Genomic DNA, 23,665 nt, shown 5'->3' on the forward strand with positions numbered 1-23,665 from the left:
AGTATCATCGCTGTAGGACACATTTTCCAGGGGGCAGTGATTATTGCGCTAAATCGAGTCCAGGAAAACCCTCGGGGTTGATTTTGTGGCATCAGTTTCTCTGGGTGCTGCGATGAGAGTTCATCGGCGGTTCGTTCGGAGAACGTGCTTCTGAACTTAGGAAAAGTTTCTTCCCAAGAAAGGAAATTTAAAATGTGTCCGGAGTTAAAGAGACAAACCAGCGTCCTCGCCGATTCGCCTCTTGTCTGTCTACGCCCTTGTCAGCCTTTGTCAGCGTCCTTGTCTGTCTACTTTCTTGTCCCTGTGTTTTCTGGCGTTTACGTACGTGTTCTCACGTTCTCGCGAACTCCGTTGACTTGAGATATGTATATCCTGCTACCGGTTGTGCTCGCAGTATGAAAGCTGCGTGGGTATGGGAGTACCTATAAGGGTAATATTCGCGTTCTAATGCAGCTTCTATATTTTTCCTTTTTTACAGACCTACGACGGAGAAAAACCAGAGGAGAAGAATGGAAACGTGCAAGCGTGATCATGGAACTAGGCTATATTTTTTTACGTGGACTGTAATATACTGTTAGTACATAATGTTCATACTTAGTTTATTCGTCATGTACATATGACGCCGGCCGACGTGACGGCGTTATGCGATACTTTTACCAGGGGCCATAAGTGGACGCGAGCTCCGGAACGACTGAGTTTGTGAACGCCAGCGGAGACGCGAACCCGCAAAACTGTGTGTCAGTGTCCTTCATGTGTTGTTGTCTGTATACACTATGGACGAGATAACTTATTTTCGAGTATCGTTCGCTCATAAAGTGGCGTTCTAAGTGCCTTTCTGAAACCCTGAGCTTTTGACGATTGAAAGTAATTCAGACAATGCATCTTGCTTTCAATCAGAGCTTTGATACTGAAAACTTTTTTTTTCTTTTGTAAATACAGTTATTATATAAAGTGTGTTCAGAGCGCTCTTACAATATGTGTACATTTGTGTAAGCAAACTTACATCATACTTTTTGTCAGGATCGTTTTTATATTTTGGCCTTTCGGCTTTGCTTACGTGAACTACTGCAGCTACTGTGCTAGGTTTCTGTCCGCCTTAAGTTCGACTGCGCCCCAAAGCACGAGAAAAATGCACAAATGAAGAAGCGTTCAAACCTCATTAACAATGAGTTGGGCGTATAATCACCTGTGTGCGTTTCCTTGAACCCAGCAAATAGAAAGAAGTACATGACGCTGGAGAGCTCTCTTCGTCACGAGTGCATGCGTTCGCATTTCTGTCAGCTAAACACAAACACGCGACTCTGACGTCATGGCGCTGCGTCGTGACGTCAGAGCTGGTTTCTGCGCATGCGCAGTGCCCACACCTCGTGGGAAAACCCCGCCATCACCCACCCCTTGTTTGGGCTTGTTTAAGTGCCTTGGCCTACAAACCGTAGTCGAACTTAGGACCGAATGGATCATGAAGAGTTAGCTATTTTTTTAAGTTTCTTCCAACTAAACCAATGGACATGAAGTATAACTTCTGGTCAACATTCTGTGAGAATGTTGACGACGTCCCAGTTTGACGGTAGAGTTGGTGTATTTTTTTATAAAGTCACGAACTTCGTCTAACGAGAAGCAGGTGCTGGACCTTTTACAAACCTAGCCCGTTAAACATTGTACGCCGCTATCAGTTGCGAGAAAATGCTCGATTGTGTGTCATGACAATACCTGGTATTTACGTCGCTGAGTCATCATTGCTTCTGTTAACTGCACGCAGTCTAAGCAATGTAGTTCGACATGCCAATAGTGCTGTGATCGTCTGTGTGAATTGTGTGTGCGTGTGAGTGTTGTTTGCGAAGATTTAATATTACGTTCACAAGAGGTTATTTGATACTCCGTTTGCCTTATCGATCGCAACGATCAAACTTTCTTTCTAGTTTTCCTCTTTTTGACACGCATCGTCGACTTACCTGCGGTGGATACCTCTATAGGATTTCTAATAACTTCTAGGTGCACATTTATGTCGCGTTAGTTTTTGTTTTAATTTTCTTCGAAGGCAAGAAAGCGTTCCTCTTTGTAATTAAGCGTAATAGAAAAAAAATGTAAATACAAAAGTTATCAAAGTTATGAGCAACACTGCTTCGGCCCCCTCGATGCACGGGGGACGTATGTGCAGGCTGTGTTCAATAAAGTGTGATCAACTAAATGGTGAAGTTTCTTTCATCGGTCAAACTTTGAGTGCGACGAACCATCGCTAGTTCCCACCGCACGTCGATGAAAGTGAATTGACTTCTAACCGAGACGTGGTAATTGACTTGTTAGTTTTCCTAGGGAAGCATACACACAAAAAAAGCTTTCAAATTTTACATGATTTTAATGTTTACATCAGAGTCCAACGTGCTATATCCAGAGCTCAGCAGGCGCACGTTCGTCACTTCGGAAAGCAAGTCAAGCACGCATGTGCACAAGCACTGAAAATAGCAGCGATCAGAAGCCCGCTTTTTTAATGGTCGCCATTAGTGAAAACAACACCTAGATAACCAGGACGTAGTGCTGAAACCCCCACGTCACCTAAAGATCGGCCAGCACGGGGCGCGGATTGGAGAGGAATGCGACGTCAGTGTTCGGCTGGCACTTCTGTTCAATCAGTAGGAAGACCAGTCCCCGTGCCTCCCCTCGGTTACGTCTAGACTCCAGCACTGCTGCCTTGTTATGCATAAGGTGTTGGTACCCCGCATTTGCCAGCACCCTCCTCTCCGTCCTTTCTATTTTTTCCTCCTTCCTCTAAGTGGTTGATGATGTAGCTCCGACCGACCTCACCGTTCATTCCTGGCAACAAGCGCGGCCACAAACGTGACACGTCTTGTCGCGAATTAAATAATCACAGGAAACACTTTTCTGTCATCGACAAATGTTCAAACAGTTCGCGACAGAGCGAGGCAATATTACATGAGCTTCCTAACACCGAATCTAATTATAAGGAAATCGCACTTTTGAAGTATGATGATCCACAGGTGCCTCTGCTCTGTACAAGCACTAAGGTGGTGGCGCCCACAATAATATCGGGGAACAGGACGCTGGGCGAACAAAGTCTAGCTTGGTAAGATTGGCGGCAAACAGCCCGTGGCCCGAGCCCACTTCGAGCGCCCGACCTGCAACCGCAGCTGCGAGCATGCAACTCGTTTGTTTCGGAATATTTCTGTGCCATCCATGAGGAAAAGGCTACAACCAACTAAATCAAGGGTGCGACATATACGGCTCTGGGGTGCGCCAATCTGTTTGCTTTTTTTTTTTTTCCTCAGTCGCAATCTGTACCCAACTACCTTTGACAGAGTTGGAGTATTGCGGACGCCACGCTGGCCTTGACCACGTAGCACAAAAATCAGCAGCCCCGTGTGAATCCAAAATACAGTGGCTACTACATTTCTCTGGATCTGCAAGACACATAGGAATACATTAGGATCCAGTGAAGTGTAGTTGCTATCGACTCCTGATATATATATATATATATATATATTTTCGAAGACAGCTCAAATTTGGGTTTTTTGGTATTCATCGATTCAAAGAAAACCGTCTTGGGGGATAATTTTACGTAAAATTATCTGACAAGCACCAGTGTTTGTCGGTATAGACCAGGGGTGGCCAGGCTGACCCGGCCTAGGAGCCGCAAACGGAACCACGAAACTTCTAAGAGCCGCGGGGGGGGGGGGGGGGGGGGGAATTTAAACTTTGTTTAGAGTCTGACTGTACGTATGAGTGCACAAGGCTGTGCAAATGTACGTATGGAGGTACAAGGTTACCAAACCGCGAGCCGTACTTTATTCTGCCTGAAATCCCTTCTTTTTTTTTTTTCCTGGGACGCAGAAAGGGGCCGGGGGGGGGGGGGGGTCCTTTTACGAGGGATCCGCGAGCCGCACTTGGACCAGCAAAGAGCCGCATGCGGCTCGCGAGCCGCGGTTTGGCCACCCCTGGTATAGACCTAAAACACAGGACCTTATATAATTATGGATCGCGAGAACTTGCGCTCTTCTTGAGAGGATCGCGTACAGCGATTCGCGAAAGCCCGCATTCTTCTTCTGTAGTTATCACAGGCGTCTCATGGTCATTCAAAAGACCGAAGGAACTCGGGGGTCCTGTGTCCAACCCCGACCCTCACCTGTTTCGATCTGGAGGAGCATCTTACTGCCGTGCGGTCGTGTGTATTACTATACTGCGTGATGCGCGTTAAAAAGACACTGGACTTAGGAAAACAAAACTTTCTGCCTGCGCAGTAAAATTCAAACACCTATAATGGTGTTTGGAATGTGTTTCACACCGAATTGCAGATTTTGAAAACGCTATATATTTTTTTTTACAATAGGTGTAGTGTCATTGGTACACCTACTGAGTATATAAAGAGTTCTTGTTACACACTTTGGCGGCTTCGGAAGTGTGTTCAGAAAATAATACACTTTTTGCAGACAAGGTGTTTCCGCCTGAAATTTTGAATTTTCCGAGATATAACTTCGCTGATACTATAATAGACCGGTGTCATACTATGCACTGCGTGTAACACACATTTTTGAGAACGTTGGGGGAGAGGGGGAAGGGCTAATCCAACCAGGAAAAATGGGGAAGATTAGGAACAAAATTAGAAGTGACTGCCATTTCTCATAGTTTCGGCTTGGAATTCTAAACCGTGGAGACGCTTCATTGTTATCACTGTCAACAAGAAGACACGGCGGTCGAACGGGTGGATGGAAGCGCGTCGTTTTTTCAGTCAAGATAAGTTCTTGATTACATTTTCAAGTTTTTGCAGCAACTACAATTTGGAAATATTAATAGGTGACTAAAGAGAACTTCCGATTTATGCGCGTCAGTTTTATGATCAGAGCCGTACTAAAACGTTGACTATAAACATATTAATGCGGAGGCATTAACTGGGTCCCATGGAGCGAACCGGCGTTATCAGCTCCTGAAGCCGCGCCGAACGGCACCTAAATTCCCCTGTCCCATGGAGCGAAGCCTGTAGTACGTAGCGGCGAATTGACGGATAAACTCCCATTGGCTGGCGTGCGGCATAGTTCCAAGGAACGCCACCCCACAGAGAAGCCGTCTCCATGGCGCAGCGGCCTGGCCGACTGTAAGAGGGAGAGGGTTACCGGGCTCTGCAGAGTGGACGTGGCGGCGGGTCGCAGATCCCGCCCGGGCGCGTATATAGCCTACGCAGAGGCCGCTCGGTCAGCTCAAGCACGGCGCGCAGCTTGTAGGAATACGCTACGTATACGAATGCTTTCGCATTCCAACACGTTAACAATCTTAGGTGTCTTTGTAGTTTCTTTTTTTTTTTTGACGCGGGGAAAAATTGAAACTGCCAGACAAAACTAGGAAAAAATGAAAAATATATATATTGTTCAGTTCAGTTCAGTTCAGTTCAGTTCAGTTTATTTTACCTCAAAGGCATTTCAAATGAAATGCATTACATGAGGGGGGATCAAATGACACATACAGATGGCAAAAAAGTGACGACAAGGTAAATAATACGAAAGCGCAAAAAGAAAACAAAGAACTACAAACTAATAGGACAGATATCAGAACATAACATGTATAAAAAAATAATTAGCAGATAAACATGTTAAGGATCAACGCTTTTCAGGTGTGCCTTACATAGTTCATATTGTATTCATAGTTTCGACTGGCAGTTTCAATTTCGCATAGAAATTATTGCAAAGAGATGAATGGTGTTGGCTACAGGAAACGGGCCACATTTCATCATCATATTAAAAAAAATAGCCTAAACCTTTTAGACAAGATAACGGCAAGCTCTGAAACTTTGGCATCTGGTCCAAATCACCAGCGCTACATTTCGACAAAAAAAAATTAAAAAAATAGCGATGCAGTTTTTTTTTTGTTTTTTTTTGCGGTAAAAAAAAGGCACAGTTTTTTTTTAGAGACATTTGGAACATATTTGTTTGCAGTTCATTTGTGCCGACGTTCTAGTTCTAAATGGTGCCACACACGTAAAAAACTAGGTCGTCCACATATAAGTACAAAACGTTTTTTTTTTTTTCAAATAACTTTGTAAATTGATGTCGTATCTTAAAATAGGCAAGTTGTACATTGTGGGACAGCTTCTTGAAGTAAATATTCAAAACCACATATGCATTTTGAGATTCAATCTACCGAGGCATTACCTTGTGAATTGTGTTTTACTACTAATTTTTTTAATGCCATATTTTGAGAAAGTCCTTTTTGTAGTGACTCAAATGTCAAAACTCCATTGCATTTCTCACGTCCCAGTACATGTTCTTGTTATACTATACGACTTCCTCCTACTCGTACTACGGAGTGAAGACGCAATCTATATGGCCTGCCTTGTGTTGTGTTTCATGGGGACGGCCTAAAACTTTCCGGACACCTTTTCGCCCATGCAAGGTCAACGAAACTCTTTAGAGCGATGAACATCATCGAGGGCCTATAGCATCTCTGATTGCAGCGTTCTGGATGTTCAATATCAAGTATTCTAAAGGGTGCTTCAATACGGCACCTGTTATTGAAAGGTTGTTTTTCAGACTTAGTATAATCAAGCTGGAGCCTCCTAGCTGCTGTGTATTCTGTATCACGAACATTGTTGCCAGTTTAGCGGTTTTCCCTCTAACTTCAGCGTTGTTGAAAGTTGTCTGGTGGGTGTATATATCTATAGCTTGGGAAAAGAGCGTGTTGGTTCAGGTGATGGAAGAAGAAAGAATAAACGATGAACACTGGGAAAACACATATATCTATATTTTTCTTTTAGAGGCGGCGGAGTTTGGTGAATTTGTTTTGTCATTTTGCATATTTTTGATGGCCTATAATGTTTTATTTTTCTAATTTCCCCATCATGAATGGCTTAATTTCTCTGTAAGTTAGAGTCATGGGGTAGAGTCACCTTTTCTTACTCGTAGCGAAATTAAAAGAGGACCCCTGTTACCCCTGATACTAAGGACGTTCCCACACCTGCTGACGTAATCCCCAAGTTTTGCAGAAAGTTATGTTTTGGAAATGGCGCCTGGGTTAGCTGATAGTACATGTGACTTTCAGTAATAAAGTCACAAAGCTTTGGGTTCTATAGACCCCTTTTTTTAAAGTGGCTATAGTACACGAAACTTAGAGACATGACAAAGTTACAAGTGCCGTCAGACGACCCAGTACCGCTACTGCAAAACAGAGCTATGTTTAAAACATACGAAAAACGTCGGGACGGTATGGCACCACGCCTAGAATCGGCAGTAACAGATCACGCGGATGTGCATTGCTCACACCAAATCGTGGTGAAGCAGGGGACATCTTTCTGCGAACAGATAAGGTCTAACATAAAGACAGGGAGCATGCAGGCGAGCTGGTGATAGTTAATCATTTTCTGTAACAGCCGAGACTGTGGTGAGGAAAAAAAGCAGAAAGTGACACAAAGGGGGACGTCTCAGTAGAAGAAAAAGAAACAGGAGGGGCTATTGGTGACATGGACGACCAAAAGCGTCGTTTTGGTCGGCATTCAAAGGTTGACCAAACGCTCACTATGATATCTTTCTTTTGAATAGTTCTGCTATCATCGACGGAAATAAGATCTATGCCAAACTGTCAACTCTCATGGTGTCATTTTAGGAATGAGATGACTCCAACCTCCCATCGTGCTTTTTTACCCGCACCATCGAACTTATTTTGCAACTGATCATGAGTAGCCAAGATTACAACTCGTGATGCCACAGCACGGCAAATCCCGGTCCTGACGTCACCATCGGAAGCCATAAGAGGGCGCCACAGAAACATTTTGCCGCCGATTATCTGACAAGAAAAAAAGAGCTTCCCTTTATATATTTTATTTATTTTAGTGTATCTGCACTAATAAACCAATCAAGTGCATTGCAGTATCATTCGTGCCTCAACAATTCGACGCCCAATGTCAATTCTGTAACCAACCCGGCACCCTGAGACACATCATATGGGAGTACGACAACAACCCAGACATGTCACCCCCTTTTCCTTCCCCTACCGCCGAGCAGTGGGAGACACTGCTGTCCAGCTCCCTCCCTCAAGATCAGCTCTTGCTGGTGGAGAGGGCCGATCGAGCCAGGACGGCACATGGGTACCTGAATTGAGGATCCACCCCACAGCGTAAAACGCTTAATAAATATGTTTTGTCCTCCTCCTCCTCCTCCAAATTTAACGTTTTTTTATTGTTGAGTTTGCGAAACTTATGATTATAATGTATTTTTATTGAGAAACCAAAGCTTGGCTGTAATATTTGTGTTTAGAAATATTACAATGCGTTTGTTGTTTGTTGGGTGTGAGTCCCTCCTCAACATTTCTGTGTAGTGCAAAACATGTATTCTGGAAAATGTACTGGGTATTTGGGCATCCTTGACTGAGCAAGCAAACACGCGAACAAAACTGAATTTTTTTTCTGTCCCAAGGGAAAGTGAAAGTGTATATATATATATATATATATATATATATATATATATATATATATATATATATTGTCACGAATGAAGAGGTGAGGAAACAAAGAATAACTGAGGAAACTGCAACGTTTAATCAAGCGAACTTGTGCCCAAAACAGAAAGGAAACAGAGGATAACAACAGAGCGTCGCGGACGTCGAAGTCGGCGTAACAGCAGGATCGAACGCTGGGATGAGACTGACTACGGTCCGCCACGCGGAGCACCTTATGTAGCACGTGGACTTCTGGAACAATCGGCGTAGAAAGTTCGGCGAGCAGAACATTCTAACCACGAATTAGCAACAAGGTTCTCAAATTTACTAGAACGCGCCATTACAGAAAGAGCAAAAATGTTTGTCCGTTGACAGGCATCGAACCCTGGCCTTTTGCGTGGGAAACAAGCACGCTAACCGTAAGTGATTTTAGTCGGTGTATAAAAAGGATTGTAGTTTATATTCAATTCTAATTATTTAATTTGTTCTGGTTTTAATAAATTTACTTAAATATTTTCTCATTTGTCCGTCAATTTCAGGATCACGCAAGAAGACCGCTGAAGAGATCTTGGAGACTTGCCAGCCAGGACGCCTCAGAAATTGACTTGTCAGTCGAAGAAGATGGTACAACATTACTGCAACCAGCCGATTCAGAAGAGTATTTGACAGGTGGGTACATTTGTATCAGGCGTAAATCATGGTGTCTCAAAAAATATTTTAAGAATTTCAGAATCATCAGGCGATGACGACTCCGAGGACGAGACATAAACAAGCGCAGGAAGACTTCCACCTTGAAGGCCAGGTGCTCTATTTACGTCTGTTCTCCTTGATGTTCCTGGTGCACCACTTTCTCACCCTGATTCCCGAAAAGACTGGACACCTTCATTCTATTTGTAACAGTACCTCACAGACGCCACCTATCGCAATACGCATGAAATGACAGGTGTCCTTTCAAAGACAGGGAACTCCATTGAATAGTTAAACAGCCGAACTGAAGCATTTCATGGGGTAACATTTATGATGAGTTGTTTGGGCTACCCACAAATCTGCCTATACTGGGCTAGATTGACGCGAATACCAGCAATCGCCAATGTGATACCACGGGACCGCTTCTTCTTGCTCCGAAGTAACTTAAACGTAGTGAATGACCTTGATGTCACTGATGAAGAAAAAAGGATGAGCCGCGGTAGGTGAGGCCGTTCATAACAAAGCACCAGGAAAGCTTGCCTCCAGCTGCCAAGGAGCCCGATAGCGAGCATAGATGAACAAATGATCCCATTCAGAGGTGCAACAACACTAAACCAGTATGTCCCTAAGAAACCGCATCCACAAAGCTAAAAAAAAAAGCTCTGTCCTCGCTAGCCCCACGGAAATGGTACTTGACTTTGAGATTCTTCAAGGAAAGTCTACTTTGTCACCTAATACTTCCGAACTGGGTGCTTTTGCTTGCGCTGTATTGCGCTTATCGCACTGCCATCCGGCAGCGCGCTGTTTTTTGATCGGCACTTCACAACAGTACCTCTGTTACATCGCTTGGCAAGCAAGGACTTGCGTGCAACTGGCACCATTATGAAGAACAGGATCCCGAAAGATGCAAAGCTCCCCGACGACAAGACTTTGATCAAGAAAGAAACGGGATCCTCAAGTCAAACGGTAAATGTATCGGATGGCATCTGTCTCGTGAAGTAGGTTGACAACAAACCCTGGCTTCCACACACATCGGACAGCAACCTGTTGGAACCTGCAAAAAGTGGTGCAAGAAGCAGAAAATCTACCGGGATGTATCCCGTCCAGCCATAGTGGACGAATACAACGAAAACATGGGCTGTATCGACCTGTGTGACCGGATGCTGAGTCTCTGTCCGACGACGGTGAGAACAAGGAAGTGGACTGTGCGAACGCTTCTTTTTCTGGCGGACATGGCTGCCATAAATGCATAGTTGCAGTACAAGTAAGACCGTCAACTTCTTAATGTTTCAAAGGAACAGCGGCTAAAGCTCCTTGATTTCAAATGGTCAATCGCGCATCACTTGCTAACAGAAGAAACAAGCAAAGACGAAAGCAAATTCAGATGAGCCCCTCAGAAAACGCCCTTGTATGACGACGACACCCCTGACTTCTGCCGTGGTCAGGATCTCGGGAGCAAGACATATGCCAGAACTGTCAAACCAAAGGTCAGGATCCAGATGCCGAAACGCTGGATGCTCTCAACGCACACAGTTTCGTTGCACACACTGTAACGTGTTTTGTGCATGACATTCTCACGCATTCAGCTACAGTAATTTTTCAGTTCTAACATATTAGTGCACATCCTTATCCCAAAATTTGATAGATAAGAAAAAAAAACAAAAAACTAGTAATTCTTTTGTCAGCGGCGAGCCGCTGGTTTTGAAATGTTCGTGCCTAGTTCACGATTTGCGATAACTTTGCATCCAGGCATGTGTTACTGTAGTCAAAAGCAGTGATATTCCTTTTCGGCGGACTTTTTTTTACACAGGCGACTAGAACTGCAACCAAACTTTTGTTTAAAAACCTATAAGTAGGTTGTAAAGATGTCGCGGGTGATCTTTTGTTAGAATGTATGAATGTTAAACATGAATACCGTATATAAATGTAGGGCTTATTTTTGGACATTATACTACATTTCCGTAAACTGCTAGGAACTTTTTATTTTTTGTTATCTGAGAAGCAGAAATGAAAGGGGCGACACACAGAGCTATCGAGGCCAGACTGTGTGTCGTTACCTTTTTGTCCCCAATCTAAAATATTTAAAGTTCCCCAACGTGGCTGTAACAACACCAAAGTAAAAAAAGAAAAAAAAAGTATTGATTGACTTTGAAACTAAACAAAAGAATTACCTAAAAAACAGAAGAGCTAGGTTGGACCGGTGATTAGCAATCAACCTACGCTAAGTAATAAAAAAAAAAACGCAAAGAGGCGAGGACTTGAGAAGATAACGAACAAACAAAAGCACACTCCGAGCGCGAAGCTACAGATTTCATGCGAGCCAGAGATTAACGCACACAAGAGACAAGACTCGCCACCCATAAAATAATAATAATAAAAAAAGCAGCGACGGCAAATTTATTGCTGACCAAACAAGGAAAGCAAACGATTGAGCGCGAAAGCTAACGCTACACCTCACAGGATCACCCCCCAAAAACCCAACAGCCACAGAAATCAACTCTGCTCTAAACCGTTCAAAAGTTCTCCACTTCGCACTACAGTGCCAGAGGCTGACCCCGAACGGCCAAAGAAACGAGTCGTAACTTGCCGATACAGTCAGAGTCCCAACGAGCCTACAGGCGTCTTCCAGAGAAGGTGGTCGTCTCGGTTTTCAAACTGTTCGTCCGACGCTCGGAGAGGGGTCGTCACCACACTCACGCTCCCACCAGCACACGCAGAAACGAAGCAAACTCAACAAGCAAAAAAAAAAAAAACTTCAAACGAAAAAAAAACCAAAAAACCCGAAGACTCGCGTATACAGCGAGGAAACACGTCGCTAGCAGTGGCCTGGCCCGCCCCGGGGCTCCAACTTCGTTAAAAAATCCTCTTATGTAGGCTCTTCCATTAACCAAAATGCTGACCCCAACTTCCGAGTCAGCCATCTTCGTAGAAAAAAAGTACCCGGTATCGACCCAAATGGCAGCACCCATTAAATTTTCCGACAACCAAACACACGTGCGGATTCATTTCCCCGTACGAGTCCAGAAACAAGAATTATCACCAATACAAAGAAAACGACAACGTTGATAGGCGCTGAAGATCCGTGAGAACGGAGATTCCGAAAACTCCTGATATGAGGTCACGCTACGGGAAGGAGGGGCTTCAGCGGTACTTTGAAAATAATTTTCTGCTGCATCCAGGCATCACATTGAAAAATAACCTTGATATTTGTGGTCCTGGCGGCCAAATGAAGACGATTTAAGTGTTTTCTCTTAGATACAGAACCGCTTCAGTTTCCCTTTAAAGGTGTGTGGAAACGAAATGCTTTGCACTTATTTCTTTCTTTAGATCTGGTCTATGTTAAACCAGCAGCCCAGAAACACTAGCCTAGGCTAGTGTTTTTGGGCTGCATGAAGAGAAGTCAAGAAAATTCATTTTGAAACGAATGAACAGATTTCAAAATGGCGTTTGGTGGCGGGCTGTGAAGCTGCGTTGGAATGCCGCGACGTCATGAGTTCCCAAGAAGCAGCGCCACTTCTCGGTAGTATGGATCACTAGTGGAGTTACTTAGTCCTGAATGGGACTTGGCGAAGAACGCCAACGCGTTTACTATGCTCCGTTCAGCCATAAGCTGCAAGCGCGAGCTAGCCCGCGCTCCTGCCTTTGAGACTCGCATTTCTAGCGCGAGTGCTCGTTCCGTGGAATAACGCTTCAAAGCAGCGACCTTGATCTCTCGTTCTCGGATATTACTACCCGGCGAGATTGTCACGCGTTGACGCCACCAAGCGGCAAGGCAAGCAACAACAGTACCCTTGACCGTGCAGGAAGTAGTGACGTCACGAACTCGATACGCATCGCGCTTATCGCTGGCCGACTTTGAAGTGAGGGACAGAGAGCTCACGCTCATGTCATTTCGTTTCCGCACCGCTTTGAACGATTGCAAGACAAAATAGCGGCTAACCGCCGCTATGTCTCTGCCACGGTGTAAGATACACTCTTTAGGTGAGGACACGGCGGGGCTGAACGCGCGGCGCGAGGAATCAGATAGCGTTCGTTCGACGGGCATCCGAAAGGCTGCATCATTCCGCGGCCACCGTGCCCGCGGCTGACAGTGTCGCCGGCGGCCAAACGGCGAAACTGTGTGAGAGCTAAAAAAAAATATATCGTTGCCATGACATCCCGATACACCGTGGTCTTTCTGCACGTGCGACAACCTCGCTGGAGCTCTGCGCGTGAGGAGCATGAGGTGGCACGAGCCGTCTTGTGCACTGCTGCCTGCCTCCTACACCGTGCCCACGGGTCGACGAGTCATCTGCCGGCGCCGCTTAAAACGATAGTCAGAAAGAGAAAGAGAGAGAGTGGAAAGCAAACTTTATCGGCACGTCGCGAGCAGCGCGCTGTCCTCACCTAAGAGTATTATCTTACACCGTGATCTCTGCTCGCGTGAGCAAGCACGCGCAACTGCCAGTGCAATTCCACCAAAGATACATTCACGCGCATGTTTGTTGGTGACGTGATGTCTCCGGTCACGTGCGGCGTGAAAAGGAAGGCACCTCTTTTCATTTTCCAATCATCATCGAAACCCCGTCTCGCGCGGTTGACCCGAGGGACGTGGCACAGGTCCGCGTGAAGACAATCTGCGAGGGCCACATCACCACATGTTGAACGCCGAAGTTGAGCGGCATCGAAGCGAAGAGAGTTTGATGATGGCCGATGGGCTGCCTCCGGCGCCTAGGGGAAACCACCCTTGCGTTACAATCCTGGTTTTTCTTTCGTGGTTCCTCATCTGCATCACCTTTCCTTTCTCGCTCTTTTTCTGCATCGTCATCGTGAAGGAGTACGAACGAGCCGTCATCTTCAGAATGGGTCGGTTACTCCCCGGAGGGGCCAAGGGTCCTGGACTGTTCTTCATCGTACCCTGCACTGACAACTACAGCGTCGTTGAACTGCGCACTTGGGCTTTCGACGTTCCTCCTCAAGAGGTCCTCTCCAAGGACTCAGTCACCCTGGCCGTCGACGCTGTGGTCTACTATCGCGTTTTCAACCCGGTCATCGCCATCACCAACGTCCAGGACTTTGCCCGCTCCACGAAACTGCTGGCTTCCAGTATACTCAGGAACGTACTGGGAACGAAGTCCCTGTCGGAGATGCTCTCGGAAAGGGACTCCATCTCCCAGCTGATGCAGTCGACATTGGACGCGGCTACGGATCCCTGGGGAGTAAAAGTTGAGAGGGTGGAAATGAAGGACTTCAGAATACCAGTTCAAATGCAGCGGGCCATGGCTGCTGAAGCGGAGGCCATGCGCGAAGGCAGGGCAAAGGTCATCGCGGCAGAAGGCGAGCAACGAGCCTCCCGTGCTCTCAAGGATGCCTCTGACGTCATATCAGAGAGCCCGGCGGCACTGCAGCTGAGGTACCTGCAGACGCTGGCCACCATTGCTACGGAACGGAACTCGACAATCGTATTTCCGCTGCCTCTAGAGCTTATGCGCGGCATGCTTTCTAAGTGATTTTGTGGGTCTCTTCCTGACAAATAGATGTCGTTTCTTGCAGCGGTTGGAGTAGTGCTCGCCAACGGCAGTTGCCCTGACGGCGTTTGGTGTTTTTTTGCGTTTCGTCTGGTACTGGGGTTTTGTAATCGACATTGTCAAGTTTGACTTTTGGGCGTTTTATTATACGTACATCATACCTTTGAGAATTAGGAGTGTGGGTATTCTTTGTTTATAGGACCGGTGCAGCCGTCTCGGTCATAACAAATTATCGTTTTTTTAGTTTGGTGTGGGTTAGGAAGATAGCAGATTCTGCACACAGACCTAAATTAACTTATTTCTTTTCGTGTGTGAATTAAAATATAAATAAAATCTTGAATCAGGTCTGGTTATTCGGGTACGATTTTGATGAGGCTTGCCAAAAGAAAATTGAGACACCAGTACTTCCAACTTTTTATTTGCCTACGGATATTATGCGTACTTTCTGCAGATCATAAATTTGTTTGGAAGTTCCACCCTCGTCATATCTTGTTTCCTTCAAAACCCAAAGTGGGACGACTCCGATGAAAAATGAAGGGGAATTATTGGATATTTTTAACATTTCCACACACACACACCAGTGTTTGACAAAATACTCGATAACAGTATTTAAGTTTCTAAATACCTGCTTCATAAAGTATTTAAAATACTACTCAAATTACTTTCACTGTAAAGTATCTTGAGCAGAGTGCAAATACTTAGAAATGTAATTCAATTATTTTTAAACATACTTCCGCATTACATAATTTGCATCGATGTCAGTGACAACGACAATTATACAGCTGGGCAAATCTGGGTTACCAGAATGGATTATTAATTGAGTAACGGTTGATAGTGGAGCTTGTTGGTACATACTTGTATATATATTTGACAGCTTGAACCAATGCTAGAAATGCAAAAAAGTAAACGAGGAAACCCGAAGGAAGATCGCTGTGCTACCATACGTTCACGGGATTACGCACAAATTGAAAAAGATCGCCGCGAGGAATGAGATCCAAGTAGTATGCTCCGCGCCTAACAAAGCGTACTCCATGTGCAGACGAGTTAACAACAGAACAGGCAAAGAAAAAACGTGCGACATTGCCCACAGAACACAATATGTACCATGCATGACAGGAGTGGTTTACAACATTCCCCTTTCATGCGGGAAGTGCTACATCGGCCAGACGGGCTGATGCATTAACGACAGAGCCCGCGAGCACGCAGCATCCCTTAAAGGAACGTCGGCAGGGCATCTTGCAGCTCATTGCAGGACTTGCCACTGCAGTGCAGCGTTCAAGGACATAACCATCCTAGCCAGTAATAACAATACTCATGCGCGCGAGATGCTCGAGGCGCTTGCTATCGAAGAACAAGCGAGTGGGTGCGTCAGCACCCCGTCCATCACTATTCACAAAAAGGAGAGACAATATCTACGGTGCGTCACGGTCCAGAAAATGGCAGTATGAGCTTGTGGCGGGTACATTTTAAATATTAGTTTAGGTTTAGGTAATGTGAAAATTTTTGTAAACATACACATGCATTATTATATTAGTATAATAGGTTCTAATATGTAATAATTTTTGTTGGTGTCTCAAAACACGCAAGGAAAAAGAAGTTCCCACTAAATAATCGTTGGTAGTCAGCTGTCTATTCTCTCCTGTCTCAATTTCTCTGTATCTTCCCCTGGTTCAAGCTGTCAAATATATATACATGGGGTATTAACACGCAACAGCAGAAAACGAAAAAAAAAAAGTTTTGTATGGCTATTTTATGCAATCCAACTATAAGGAGCAGGATATTGTAACGAATGACAAATGATGAGGCGGCGAATAACTGAAGAAACTAAACGTTTAATGGGGCGAAATTGTGCCCAAAACAAAATAGAGAAAGGCTAGCGTCGCAGGCGTCGATGTCGTCGAAACAGAAGGATCGAGCGCTTGGGCGAGACTGACTCCGGACCGCTACTCGGAGCACCGTTTGTACCCGCGTGGGTTTCTGGAACATTCGGCGTAGAACGTTCGGCGCGTAGAACGTTCGTAACTCAATCAGAGGACCAGGTTCTCAAACTTACGAGAATTTCAAGTTTAAAGAATAAATAGAAGAGGAGTCCGCTCCCTGGTATTGAATCCGGAGCCTTCGCGCGAGAGCCAAGCGCGGCAACCATTCGGCCACGCGCTCGCTCGGCAACGCGCGTGGCGATATCACTGATATAGACGCTTTGCAGCAGCTGTAAATGGACGCCGCCATAACGAACCTTCAGTTTTTGTTTCCTCTTATTTCGTTTATTTCACTTCATCATTACCATAGCAGGCCAGGTTATGGCCATATTAGAATCAACTGTGTCCTTTTCTAAAGCATTGGCCTTTGTAGAGGATCGTCAACTACTGTTTCAGTTGCTCGGCATCTCGGTAAGACAAAAGAAGGTCAGCAATGGCGGTTGTAATTTGGCGCGTGTGTAAAGCGTCTGTATGTTACAAAACATCTCTGGGACAATAAAAAAGAGGTCGCTTTAGCTATTGGGAAGGAGATCAGACCGTGGTGCCCCAAGCGATTAAGTTTAGAACTACATGAATAGGGACAACAAATACAATGACTCAGCGCTCGGCTGACTTAACCGAACGCCGCGTCAGCGTTCGGCTGGAGTTCGTGTTCCCCGTTGAGCGGGAGGAGGGGCTCTTTTATTTCCGCTCCGGCCTGCATGAACAATGCAGTATGCACGGTGCTCAGCTCAGCACAAAAGCCCAAGTGGCTCGCATCCTCTGACGACTGCTCTCGGGAGAGATCCTGCACTTAAGGTCACTTTGCTAATTGTTAGTATCTTTACATTACACTGTGCCCCGCGCTCTATTAAACATATAACATGAACATGCCCACAAGGCCTGTGGGCATGTGCACAGGATTTGTGTTGGGTATACACCAAGGTGTGGGGGCAATAAACGGGTCAGAGCGCCTCGCCAATAGTGACAACGGTAAATATCACGTCCTGCGGTGCGCCCTAGACGCATCGTTCAACTACAATCAATATTACTAAAACAAACTTGGGATACGGATATGAGTGACTGGATAACAAAGACAACTCACATAATAGCCACAGCAGTGGTCGCACCTTCTTCAAGTAGGTTGCGTTCGGAAAGGCACTGAACGTTGGGGGACACTGTTCTCTGCTTACCAATGTTCGCTCACAGACAGTGTTCGCGCGAGCAGTAGGTGACCGACTGGCGACAAAAACAGAATCAAAAGAAAACCTCGACGTTTTGCCGTAGCAGGATCAAATATACAAAAAGCAAAACAAAAATGTATTTTGTGTGTGTGTGTGTGTGTGTTTACTTATCATTTTCTTCTATTTGTTATTTTCTTGACACTCAAGTCTGCATTTTTGTCGTATGTCGTTTCCCGGTCTGCGTTGCACCTCAGGATGGCAATCTTTACTTCCGTAAAACCACCCCTTTTGTTTGAGGATTGTTTGGAGGAAACTCTAGGAAACAAAAGGCGCCTTTGGGGAGGTGACGGGAAAACGTTCATTGTACGAACTTTGGGCTGAAATATGAGTCACAATCGTCAAAAAAGCGATGTTTTCACGGGTTCAGTCAAAGTCATTGGAGCTAGTCGGAGCTACCAACAGGCTTTGGTTACTTGAAGGAATGTTCACGTTTGCTCGTGCCACGCCCACGCCCCTTCATACCAAAATACTCGGAAAATGGCGGAATGTCAAAAATGTATTTGAGATAATTAGTACAAGATACCCAGAAATGTAATTAAAATAGAGTATCAAATACTCTCGATCAAAAGTATTTGCAAGATACCAAGATACTTCAACAAATATTTGAAATAGAGTATGTTGACTAGAGTACTGGAGATAGGCACAAGTCACACACACGCGCACACGCACACATACACCACACGCACACACACACGTGTGCGTGCGTGCGTGCGTGCGTGTGTGCGTGTTTAATGCGAGAGAAAAAAGAGAAGGTAGGCAGAATACTTGCCGAGCAGCCAAACCGAAGGGGCTTGAGAGTTTACCGAACCAGCTAGCAGAGGTGGCTACAAAAGCGAGCTCCGGGTCATGCGGAGCATATACGGAGGGAAAGCCGTCTGCTCTTTCGCGCAGGCCGGTGGCGTGACGTCACCTCGCCGCGCTCTGATTGGAGGATGGCTCCGGGCGGGAGCTCGGGGGTAAACAAAGCGGTGTCGTCTTTTCTCCGCAGCCATTGCGGAAGGCCTTTTCTGTGGCTCTCGGAAATCCACTGCTAGTGCTTGAACGAAGACGCGGCATACGGAAAAAAGAGACCGGAAATACCTCGAAATGTACGTTACTTCGTTTGACGCGAAAGAATTTACCCTGGGAGCATACGAAGCACCAATATGCGTCCCGGTCTTCGGCGGTGAGATGTTGATGTGAGCCCCCCCAACGTCAGCACGGTGATGTGCGACGCGAGTGAGCCTTTCTACTTTTTGGCGGAGACCCCTTTTCGCCAGCAAGTGTCTCGGTGTCTCCGTGAAGCACCGAAGTGTAGCTACAGCCCTCTTCGGCGAGCTGAACGGGCTGCCGAGCTTTCGAAGGCCGATCTCCCGCAGCGCTGGAACCCGGAGAACCGCGCCATGGCGCTCGCTGAGGTGAGTTACGTCGTTTCTGTACAGTTCGCATCATTCACAAACAGTTGCACGTGAAAGGAGTATAGCAAAGTAAAACGGAATGGTACGAAAAAGCAGCGGATTAGGCGATCGGTGTGGTACGACCGAGCCGAGTGCGCAGTTGTGTGTTCTTAGTCTTTCCCCCCAGCGACAGATTGTATGCCACTTGTCCAAACAGATAGTGTGGTAGGATATCTGTATGTGGGTCATTAACTTCGCAGTCACGACTCGGTGTTCGATGGTAGTCTATTTTAGCAGTGATAGCGCCGTGTCTAAGTGACATCCGATGTCACTTCTTGCCAGTGGCGTAGCCAGGGAGGGGGTGTTCAGTACTTCGCACCCGAAATCCCCCCCGGCCCCAAGAAAACCTGGCTACGCCAATGCTTTACGCGCGCGATAAAGCGCCGTCCTAGGGTGTTAAACTGAAGACGAATTGTTCTTCTGACGCGTGTTCCATCAGTCGCTCGCTGCTGATTTGTTTCACCATAAACTGCCAGTGAGGCAAACGCTGCGGGGGCGAGTAGCATGTTTTCGTACCTGCCTACTAGTTTTCTTAGGTTCGTTAACCTGCAAATGCTTGTGTTCCCCCTACCCTATCATTCCAACAGAATCCACCGGCTGCCGGGCTACTGAAAGGGCCCTCTGCTCGGAGGACATGTTGCGGGCCCTGTGTAATGCCCTCGGCGCCTGTGCGACTTCAGGGGGTCTGCGTTTCACGGCCCCGTTACCAGCTGGGAAATTCTCCATGTAGGTAAGATTATGAAAGAAACCACTCTATGCACTCAGAGGTAGCTTTCAGAAGTTGTGGAAGCCAAATACAGATGCTGATGTCTTTAGTAAAAACAAAATCAAATTATTACTTGCTTTATGACTTGTGCATCTCTATTTTGCAAGCCATATATGGCAGGAAAGTGTCACGTGATCTCAACCTGGTTTCTCAAGGCACCGAAAAGCTACCTGTTGCAGACCACTGTACCATTGTCATTTATTATATGTTATTCCCTGGCACTGCGGGATTGGTGGCCGAGGGGGCTTGCACGCACCAGCTCGGAGAATGTGGCGTGAAAGCTCGTGCTGCAGAACCCAGAATCGTGTGTTCAATCCCCACATTTGCCCGTTTCGATCTGGATGAGCACTGTATTGGCGTGCGGTCGTGTATCACTGCTACGTGATGCACGTTAAGGGCCCCAGGCTAGCGGTCATCTACAGCTGGGAGACTCATCGCCCGTTGAGGCAGATCAAGTTTGAGACTGTATAAACATACACACAACCCGATTCCTTGGCTCGCTGCTCTTATTGCTGTGCTGATGTTTGGATGTATTTTTCTTGGTCGTTGAAATGACTACTGTGATGCTTGGGTGAAAAAACCGGGTCAATTACCTCCTTGGCCATAGAGTGTTGTTCACTTGTTACTCTCTCTTCTCCTCTGGTTAATGTAGCTCAGATAACAGTCATGCAGTTAGCCCGTTTCAAGTTCTCTCGACGCCACATTCTCACATCTCTGGCCGATCGTCCTGCTTTCGCGCAAAACTCGCACACCTCGTCTTCTTTGATACTCCCGAATGCGCCTCGGTCGCTCACTCCGCCGCTAATTTCAGTCCCGTGCCCACGGTTTTATGACAACCTCCTTGACATGACAAATCTAGCTTCTGTATCCAACCATCAATACGGGTTAGTGTTCAATTTGTAAACTTGATGTTTCAAAGTAACAGTACAAGCTTCCTCCAGCATCTACCAGCAACCAAGCAATGACAAAAACCAAAGCTTTAACTTCCAAGACTAAAAACCCAGGAGTATGAGGACACACTGGCCAACCCTGCTGAGGACAAGCCAGGATGAGGACAAGCCAGGAGTGGGACAAGCATGTAATCTCGGTATATGGAGAGGTGTCCTCGAAGTTCCCAGCTTTAAAATTGTGGTAGTGTTTGAGTTGGTTTAAGTTCAAGGAGTCTCAAAAGAGCAAATAATGCAATGTTATTTATTTTGATTTGCATCCCTTGGATGCTGGCAGGTATTCGGTACGAAGGGAATGGAATAGACATGTCCATTTATGCATTCTGCTGCTTGAAAAATAGGGTTTCACTGATTTTCAGTTGGTAATGGCATAGGAGGACAAATACGCTGCTCAAGAGTGTAACCGGATCGTTTGACTACTGGGACGACTCTTTTACAGGGGACGACATCCTGTCCAGCACCAGCTTCACCGTCTGGGACCAAGTGCACGAGGGGTCGCACTGCAAGCAGATGAAAGAAGGGCACTGCGACCTTGAGGTCAAGCTTGTACATCTACCATTACAGTCCTGAATGGATGCCAATTGGTACTGATGACCTTATGAAGGTGAAACGTCCCTGGATCTAAAGGGAAAATTTGATTGAAGGCGAGCTGAAGTTGTTTCTGACTTTATCCTCTTATGACTTGAAAGTAATCTGCCTACTTCATGAATATTGAAGATGCAGAATTTGTTTCCGTAACTGTCCCACTTCAACGTAATGTGCACATTGAAACCTGTTCCTTTTCTTGTTCTGCTTTCCGGCGAGAAAAAAAAGCCAACGAATCTCCCTTTTCCTTCTCGCAATGGGGAGGTGTGCAAGACTGCATATTTTATATAAGCAATCAGTTTCATAAGTGAATGAAGATAAAAGCAGAATACATGTTCACAGATTATTTGTGAATTCTTAGACTTGCTGAAGTGAGTAGTTTATGTTCGAGTCATGTAATTATGAAGTCAAAACCAGATTTAGTGCATTTTTAAGAAGCCTTTTAGACCTGAGAGTTCTGTTTTGACTCAGCAATACACAACTCACCTTTGTTATTCCTATAGCACAGCCGAAACTATAAACATGAGCGTGTTGCCTGACCAATGCTTGAACTGCCGTGAAATCGACGAAGTCCCTATCCTTCGAGAACAAGTGTCAACGGGGAATAGTCGAAAGACCAGGGTCAAGTATGCACACACATACTTGATTTCAAGCTTGCAGATTGAAATAATTGTTTATTGAATCATATCCATTCTTAAACCTGTTTGAGATTGTATTGGTTCATATTCACAGTATATTTATTTTTCATTTCAGCAAGGAATAATTTAGAGACCGATGTTGGTGTTCAGGCGTGATGCTTTTATTTTCGTAACATGCAAGAGTGCAAAAAATTAGATTCGGCTTTGTAAACTGATTTTTTTATGTATTCTTCCAAACAGCATAGCAAAGAATAATATAAGGGCTACAGCTGCGAGAGTTGCTACACCTGGCATCTCATTTGTTTTATAGCGTGTACAGGTGAGACACTATACTCCGTTTCTCGGTAAATTGGCAAACATTGTGACCCAATAAGAGCATCGGAGCCAGGCACGTGACAACACTCCACGGTCGAGTCCTCGTTATTGCCACAGCAAGAGCGCCATCTGCGACAAAACATAGTTCTAGGCTTTGTTTTTTCTTCTTCTTTTAGTAGTGTTGCCGTCGGATTCTTCGGACCGCAACACTACACGACACTGAAGAAAGACGAAGACACATGTTACTGATTAGCGACACTTAATATAGATCAACACTTTTTTGAGAAAAACATGGCTTGTGATCGAAGTTCAAACAATCGTAGCCGTGAATCGACCACTTCCGCTCAAAACATCGCCCTAGCATTAGCACCCGCCACAGATTCATGGGCAAATTGAGCATGTGGTTGTAAGACGACAGCCGGTTCTGGGGGTGGTCCTTGCATTTGGCGCGGTGACACGAACGCTCCTGTGACATGCGTCCATGTGCCTCGCTCGGACATTCTTACTGGGTCGCAGAAGCCGTAGCCTCCACAGTTCACCGAGCTATCGTGAAACAGAATGTAGACTAAGTTGCCTGCGTGCTAATGAAAGTAGCCTTGCCAGCATCATGTATTATGTATGAAACACTGTATACTTCGAGAAAACAAATAAAGCCATTCAACCTTTCCACTGATTGTGTTTGTTCATTAGTAAAACTTGGTTCAGTGAACTTTACATTTCAGCATTAGCATGGACACAACAGGTAAGGTCAATCACAAGTGCTTTAGAGCGGTCCGAACAGTTTCCAAGTGGCTCATGCAAAGCAGCTGACATGGTATTACCCCCAGGAAAGAGACGAGACCTCCTCGACGAATCTACTCAAGGCCCACCAAACTGAATATTGGCGTTTTTAGGAAATTGGAATCAACCAAACAATTCCATGGAAAGGTACACCACAAACAGCATTGGTGTGAGGGTGAGCCCTATCTGCAGCGACAATACTGAAGCCTCGCATGCCACCATTACTAACACATGCAAGTAGTCACTCGGCGCCTGGCATACTTGGGCATTGATGAAACAAGGAAAGATAATCAATGAGTGGACTAGGAATGTGGATCCAAATGGGAATGTCTTCACAATCGCTGTATGACCACCATCTGTTGGTGCGTT

The 23,665-nt window shown here is 45.7% G+C and overlaps 3 protein-coding genes and 1 pseudogene across 3 annotated transcripts in view; all 4 read left to right on the forward strand.

The window, feature by feature from the left end:
- LOC8038279 overlaps positions 1-2,188 on the forward strand; it is a 141,335-nt gene extending 139,147 nt beyond the window's left edge. Inside the window, exon 24 of the mRNA XM_042288607.1 lies at positions 479-2,188. Coding sequence (XP_042144541.1) covers positions 479-529 — 51 coding nt within the window. The 3' untranslated portion in view covers positions 530-2,188. The remainder of the gene's footprint in view (positions 1-478) is intronic.
- A 6,987-nt stretch (positions 2,189-9,175) lies between these two features.
- LOC115322174 lies at positions 9,176-10,508 on the forward strand (annotated as a pseudogene).
- A 3,249-nt stretch (positions 10,509-13,757) lies between these two features.
- Positions 13,758-23,185, forward strand: LOC8038280 (band 7 protein AGAP004871-like). Its single transcript, XM_040206644.2, has 2 exons — positions 13,758-14,585; positions 22,530-23,185. The coding sequence occupies exons 1-2, from the start codon at positions 13,758-13,760 to the stop codon at positions 22,572-22,574; spliced, it is 873 nt and encodes a 290-aa protein (XP_040062578.1). The 3' UTR covers positions 22,575-23,185.
- Positions 18,726-23,185, forward strand: LOC120837360. The gene is made up of 3 exons (XM_040206641.3): positions 18,726-19,226; positions 19,853-19,991; positions 21,418-23,185. The coding sequence occupies exons 1-3, from the start codon at positions 19,035-19,037 to the stop codon at positions 21,546-21,548; spliced, it is 462 nt and encodes a 153-aa protein (XP_040062575.1). The 5' UTR covers positions 18,726-19,034; the 3' UTR covers positions 21,549-23,185.
- Positions 23,186-23,665: the final 480 nt, after the last annotated feature.

Source organism: Ixodes scapularis, unplaced genomic scaffold (assembly GCF_016920785.2).
Source record: "Ixodes scapularis isolate PalLabHiFi unplaced genomic scaffold, ASM1692078v2 PGA_scaffold10__122_contigs__length_95168666, whole genome shotgun sequence".
In the NCBI taxonomy this organism is placed as follows: Eukaryota; Metazoa; Arthropoda; class Arachnida; order Ixodida; family Ixodidae; genus Ixodes; species Ixodes scapularis.